Below are 7,432 nucleotides of genomic sequence, written 5' to 3' on the forward strand. Positions count from 1 at the left end.
AATGTGCTGTCACAGGCAGGAGCATATTGTTTAATTCCGGGTGATAGTAACTTTCTACAATCCGTGCATGAAGATGCAGTTGTAGATTTGCTGCAAGGTGTTATTTCTCTGCCTTGTTAATTGCATTAAAAACTTATTCTGGAAATGTAGTTTTAAAAGGCTACACGTATAAATGTAACTTTAGTAAAAGTCAATGTAAAAAAGTAGCTAATGTATCAACAAACGTTAAACTTGATAATCTTCACATTGTCCATAAAATCAATGGTCATGAAATGATAAAAGATTCTTCCATGCAATTGACCAACTTATAATCTTGTACATTTATAAACATACAAATGTTAAGATAACCTTTATGTTCATGTTCATTAAAATTCTTGTTGTCAGAACCATCTGCATTGTAGTTCTTAACCTAATAGTTTAATTCAATAACTTCCATAGTATTTCAGTAACCCCAAATAGACTTTTTTTTTCAAAATAAAAATGACTTTTAAAATGGAGCAACACACATCGGCAGCAAAAGAAATGGAATGTCCTAATCTGGATGGTTATAAACTGCTGGTTGAAACTCATGGAATCAAAATCTATCGCTTTTACAGAGAAGTAAGCTGTCAATGTTGATTTTAGCCAAAACACAAATAAGCTAAATGTTGGTTTTCATTACCTTGCATTAACTACATATATATTTATTTTTCGACAGCAATCAAAACTGTTTGAGTACAAAGTGATTGGAACTTGCAATATAAATGCAGAGATTTGTGCAAAGGTTTATATGGATATTGGCTATAGAAAGAAATGGGACAGTTATGCCAAAGGTAATATATAGGGTTTGGTGTGTTGTATTCTCATCTTCAAATTTTAAAGGCACAGATCCGAAAGTTCTGTAAAGACAGAGATGTCTACTGGCCTGCACCAGCCGCTGTTCCATTTTCCAATGATTAAATGGTGTCTAGTATGTTTTCGTAGCAATAAAGTAGACTCGCATTGAGTGGATTTTACACCAAATACTTTTTTTACAGAACTCACTTACATCAGGAAGGCAGACCCTTCCATCATTTACTGGGAAGTTGATTACCCATGGCCTATGTCCAATAGAGATGTATCCTTTTGTTTGCCAGTGAAGCGTAACTGTACTTGTAGCACATATACACACTGTCATTAAGATATATATTTAATATTGATTGGTTTGTGCCTCCTTAAACTTTTTTTCACAGTACATGTTTGTAAGAGAAATGAAAATGACTGAAGATAGTGGGTGCAAAGTCTGGACCATTCTTGCCAGGTTTGGAATAGAATTTGGTTTTCACCAATGCTGTGTTCAGAGATTACAAAAGTGAAATCAATTTTAACACAATTTCTTACATCTTTTTTACAATGTGATTGGGTCTCAACATTTGTGATCAGTTAAGAAGCAACATGGCCATTAATTCTTGTTAAAACTTAGTAATGAACAGCTTCTTATACAGATGTATATGCAAACAAGTTTTTCTTTATCTACAATAAAAAAATACATGTTTGATATTTTTAGGTCCACTAAAGCAAACGAATTGACGCAAAGAGAACAAGTAGATGAAAAAAAGGGGGTTATTCGTGTTACAGACTATGAACAATCCATGGTTATCAAGGATAATAAAAATGGAACATGCCAAAGTAAGTCACAAGTTGCATCTATAGCATTTATGAATAAAATCACCTTTGTGAGTCTTAATACTGTAGTAGTGTATGGGTCCTTCTCTCAAAGGTGCCCATATTTATGAGAGACTTTATCAGCAATGGATGTTTTTGCTTTAGTACTAGCATAAAACCTACAATGAAAAGGAAAGCATTGAGCCTAATTTTGATGGCAGTACTTAAAGCTGGTTTTAGAAACATGTATTGTGTTACAATCCAGCGCATGACTCCAGCTTTAATGAGCATTCAAGCGAAACAAATATGTCAAAATGGTCACTCAGTATTCTGGCCTCAATGGTGTTAGCACAGTACATGCCCATGGTATGTTGGCTTACCAAAAGTCAATATTAGTTTTGGCTTGCCCCCATAACGTCACACCACCGTGTCACAATAACACCAATATGTTTCCTGTGAAATGAACTACTTGCATGATGGGAATGGAGAAGTGACTGCACTGTGTTTATGTTATCATTTAATGAAGAGAAACCCCTGGCAATTTGATCAAATGATGGTGGTTTCCTGTACTTAACAGCAGATACTCACTGGCATGAAATGAATCTTCAACCATCTTTGAAATCAATTTAACTCCAAATAAACAAGATTGGTGGAAAACCAGATCCAAAAGTTATTTAAACCATTTTTAATTATTCGTTGGTCTTATTTTGTATGACTACAATGTTATAAAGTTAGCTTGCAAATCCTATTAGAAGTTTAGAAGTCTTGTAAGGTGAAGCTGTTTATTAGGTGTCTGTCAAACTCCAAACTTTCTGCATTGTCTGGTCTTTTAGAAGCCATAACAATACTGGTTAACTTGCGGTCATTTGGCCTCGGGGCATTGGCATTACATCATTGTAGCTTTCAAATTTTGTGCAGATTTTTTTGAAATTTTGCCTGCCAAAGATTTAATGGGGAAAATTTGGCTCAAGTCAGTGTACTGTGTTAAGTACAGCTGTATTATTATATAAAAACACTTAACCACATGTAACCATGCCAAGAATGCTCTGTAAAAAAATGGGTTAGTCAGTTTATTTACATAACCATCATAATGACACATATATTGTTTATCCAGTCACTTTGCCAACTTCACACCATCAATTTTTATTAGTTTATTAAACACATGCAAAGGAATGGCTAGAAACTGTTTTGTAAAAGTTTTATTAGCCCTTTAGCCAAACTGACCAATGTCCATTTTAAATTGGTTTGACTTTTCATTTCAGCATTTCCTTGCAGCAAGTAGCAATAAGTGGCCTTGTTAACCAATATAGCCAAAATCCAATAACGTTTTCATAGTGAGCTACAGACAAAGCCACTGTTTGGACCTAACAGGTCTCATCAATGCAGCGTCATTGTGATTCAAGCCATATTGCCAACTAAATAGCCGAGCAAGTGGTTTTGTTAGGGTTGCGCCGTTTTCATGTCATCGGCTTTTGAAAGGCAAATTCTCCGCAAAATTACAACGTGCAATTCCTGCTATTACGGTTCCCAATTGGGTTGAGGTCTGTTATTTTCTCTTCTAGATTTTAAACTAGTCGGCTCTGCACGGTGGTAATTTTAACTTGTAGTGTTCGGCAGGTTGTGCGACCAACTGAAACATCAGACCTCGCGCCATAGCATAGATAAGTTCCTGTGTTCGTAGATGGAGCTTCCGCAGTAATCGCTATGTTATGTCACGTAATAGTCCGTCTTGTTGGCTGCCGGACTGACACGAAACCAAGCCCGGATACATTTTGTCGGGTTTAGTTGATCGCACGTCAGTTAGGATGAAGCAAATGGCGTTTTAATGTTGTTGCGGTCGATGGTTTGCGCCAGAAGCGCGGGCTGTGAAAGTGCCCGTACTTGCCTCTGGATGACTTCTGATTTCTTCGAATCATCATGGTGATTGAATCATTTATCTCTTAGTGGCTTTTCTGGTAATTTATTGCAAAGTTGTTCATTTACCAAGCAAATACCCGACAAAACTAAAGTGTGGAACGTTTTATAATGAACGCAGTTATTTTTGCCTGGTAACCACTGTGGTAAATGCAAACCTTGGTTTTTACGATTAAATAGCCTTCTTACCCGAAATAATTGACGATGCGTTCATCGAACAAACCCATTGAGGCGACGCCCATGTGTAATTAGTTTCTGTTGCTACGTACGAAGCTTTCAATGTAACTTATGTCGATTCACAGAATTCACACTGTCCAAATATAAGACGTCACCATGGACCACGGTACATTAACATGGTATTCATTTCCTGTGATTTGGAAAATAATAGTGAATAACGCGTTTCCGTAGCTATTTACATCAAAATTTTACTGTAAATTGACCATGCGACAAAACACGCGGTCTATTCTAAAATACGAAAAATAGTTGCTTTATTATTTGGGCCAAACGTAGAGATTTACTTGTGTCGTTTAAACGGATGCGCAGGTACACAAAGTAAATATCTGATCGCAAAGCACTTTAGAAGAACCGAACTTTCAACGCGTTGCTGTTAACATCGAATATTTCTCATAACGCTCAACACTTTCATGTCAGGAAATTCTATATTTGTCTTGTGACGTAATCGTTTTGTGACGATTACTTAATTGCGCCCTTGGTCTGACGGTAGTCTATATTTTTATTGGCACGAAACTCGTTTGCATTTCCTGCTGTGGTCATTGGCCGAATTCAGGCAAAATAATAGTCAGTAAACGTAATAAAATAAGAAGAAGTGTTTCATAAAAACACACGACAATGCAGGATTGCTCCACTGCCCTACTTGACGCTCAAAGCCATCGTATCGAGATCATGTGGTTCGCTGGCATGGCAGCCAAGTCATATTTGTAAAGGTTGCCTGGAAAGTTGTGCGCTTTCGCACCAGTAAACCTTGACCATAATATGCCCTGTTTAACCGCTGAACCCGTGGGTAGAGCGTGGGACCTGGTTCGCCTAAGGTCGTGAGTTTAAGCCTCGCTGGGAGCTTGATTTTTCAGAACCTGATTCAACTTGTTAGTGGCTGATCCAGCTTGGTCCAGAAGCTAATGAACATGATATATATATGTTATTATTTATCAATATAAGGTTCTCTGGCATCGCAAGCCAATAATATATAATTGAACCTTATTATCTAAATATTATTAATATTACAATAATAACATTAATGTAACCTATCGTATGTCGATACGTTGTAGTATTCATGCACTACTACGACAACCCTCGGGGAATGATTCCAGCCATGGTTGTAAACTGGGCGGCGAAGACCGGAGTACCTACATTCCTAACTACATTGGAGGAAGCTTGCAAAAACTTCGAGAACGCGCAAAATTAACGACTTGAAGTTCTTGTTTTTTTTAATTGATCAACATCGCGACAAGGTGGCTTCCCGAACTCATTGCGACCAACTTTACATTTACGCTTTTCGATGTATCTTCCGGCCAGAATTTCATTATTATGAACCGTCCATGTCGCGCCCTTGTGTACATTAGCCGACAATCATTGACAAATCGTCACAGCTAATTTTCTCCCTTAAACTTTACATTATTCCTGACAACGTCAGCAACAAACTGTTTCTTTCCCTTTTATTTTCGACACGTATGTTATCTCAGTTAAACTTGGCATCTTGCTGCTCTTATTAAAGTGGTGACTTAACTCAGTGCAAGTACATGTGGAGTGAATCGTTCATGCGAAACCAGCAATACTGTATACGCTTGTTTTGCTACAATATTAACGCGTGTACTATTTAACTGTTTGCCCTTAATCGCTTTTATTGCGATGTACATCAGTGAACACAGTCAGTGTACTTTACTTTACTAATAACTGTTTGGCATAAGATTATAACGAATTCGTTTGAAACCGCTGCCGTCTCACAGCCACAGTTTTTGCTTAATTTGTACACATTTAACCAAGGAACGTTGTTTTTGCGCAAGAGCACTTCAGACGCCGATCGCTCCGCCCTAGCATGTGACTTTCTTCTGGCGACTCATGTAAAACGTCCTGGCGTATCGCGTAGCGCTATCTATGCACAATGCGTGGGCACTTGTACCCCTTTTAACGGCGTTTTTATTATCGCATCGCTTATCATTATACGTTTTGGACATGATTGCAAGTTTGGTATTGTGTAGCGTACTGTTGCATTGTGGGTGCAAAATGGACCAGCCAAAGTTGGTTGGTGAGAATCCCGGTCCGTACGTATTTGTGTCACGATCGTACTGTTTTTGTCCACTCTATACATTTATGTGTATTCACATATCTATCTCGTAGACGATACGATAAAGTCAACCCTGAAATAGTTGCCCTCTGCTTGTCACTTCATGTTTGTCTCTTGGGACAATATAAAGTCGACCTTCACCGTAACTTTCATCCCAAAATACATTTCGGTTCAAGAGCAAGTTAAGGAGACCCCTCCAGCGAACTATTGTATCTCAAGAACACTTCCAGCACCGGCGACTTTTTCAATGTCTTGCTTTGTTGTATCTGTTTAACGTGGTATTGTTTTCGGGAAAACAGGATTGTTTATCACATCTATCGGTATATCAAAATAAGTCTTTTTCGTACACAAAGGTTTGCGTAGTAAACATTTTTACATGTTATTCTCCACTGGTCGATTCAGTTTTACAAAAACTGTCTTGCGTCCTTTTCCCTCAATGTCATTGTCGCCCGTACTTTTGTACATATCGTTTGTATCGTACTCGTCCAATCACGCTTGATATCTTACATTTCATTTTATAATTACATCTATACATTATACCACTCGTACGTTACGCGCTATGAGATCACTGCTCACTGCAAACGTGAATTTGTGCGCATTTATATGAATTATGTTGTGTTCGGATCGCGTATGTTCTCTCAAAAGCTTCATTCGTCACCTGGAGTAGTCGGTGATATATTTGTTCGTTTTTTTGCGTCATTGGAACAAGCGAATCTTACCATTGTCGTCGCATTGTGACGCATTATAAAGGATGTGTGACGTAATACAAGCATTTAAAACGAAAAAGATTTGTGTTCTAAGAAATGTTTCAAACAATGAAAATGTAATGTTTCAAACATATAATCATGAGAGTTTTACATGTCGGCCAATCCACAAGTCCCAAAGGTTAGGGTTATTGGAACCAATCGTCAGTGAAGCTGTTTGGTCCGACCATGCGAAGCTAATAAACTTCATGGGGATAGATGTGCGAGATGGTGTGGGTTCTAATCCCAATACGGGTGTATATGAAATAAAGAAAAGCCGAACAGCTGAAAACAATGCTTCAAAACTACAGGCTCTAATTGGAGATTGGGTTTTTTATGCCTTATTACTCAATCAGAACGCAAAAAGCGCGGTTGGTTCTCATGAAACACCCCCAGGGAAATTCGCGTGCTTGTTTCTTCAATTCTCCTGTTTATTAGGGTCCCTGCAACGCAAATCAAAACGCTGATTAAGATTGGGAAACGTTTTTCTCTTCGCCTTCAATCCAACAACGTGTTGTTTCATTCGCTCAAGTTTTCACAAAGGAAGGTTGTGCTTGGTTTCATCAGGTGAGTCTTCCCATAATGTTTTGTAGTATTTGTATTACGATAGTTAATTAATTTAAAAGGGGTTGTATAATATTCTTTAGATCGATCCCAACATTTGCATGCTCGTTGTTGTGTTTTGTGATGTGATTTGGCTTGCTTTGCATGTTTGTCACTGTCACGCATCACGTGTTCCTACTATAGCATAGGAAGAACACTAATATGGCGCCTAGCCCTAGTTAAAGCCGCGCGCGTAGCGAATGAGGATCACGTGATGCATATTCTCGTAACGTTGGGGTCGCATCCG

General features: G+C 38.1%; 1 protein-coding gene across 1 annotated transcript; it reads left to right on the plus strand.

Annotated features, from left to right (window-relative positions):
• The first annotated feature begins 442 nt into the window (after window positions 1-442).
• Window positions 443-6,083, plus strand: LOC145908257 (phosphatidylcholine transfer protein-like). Its single transcript, XM_082995498.1, has 6 exons — window positions 443-600; window positions 698-812; window positions 1,017-1,096; window positions 1,212-1,279; window positions 1,526-1,647; window positions 4,824-6,083. Exons 1-6 carry the CDS (start codon window positions 481-483, stop codon window positions 4,958-4,960), a joined length of 642 nt encoding a protein of 213 aa, XP_082851624.1. The 5' UTR covers window positions 443-480; the 3' UTR covers window positions 4,961-6,083.
• The last annotated feature ends 1,349 nt before the right edge of the window (window positions 6,084-7,432 follow it).

The sequence above is a fragment of the Ascidia mentula genome, chromosome 7, assembly GCF_947561715.1.
Source record: "Ascidia mentula chromosome 7, kaAscMent1.1, whole genome shotgun sequence".
NCBI classification, from domain to species: Eukaryota; Metazoa; Chordata; class Ascidiacea; order Phlebobranchia; family Ascidiidae; genus Ascidia; species Ascidia mentula.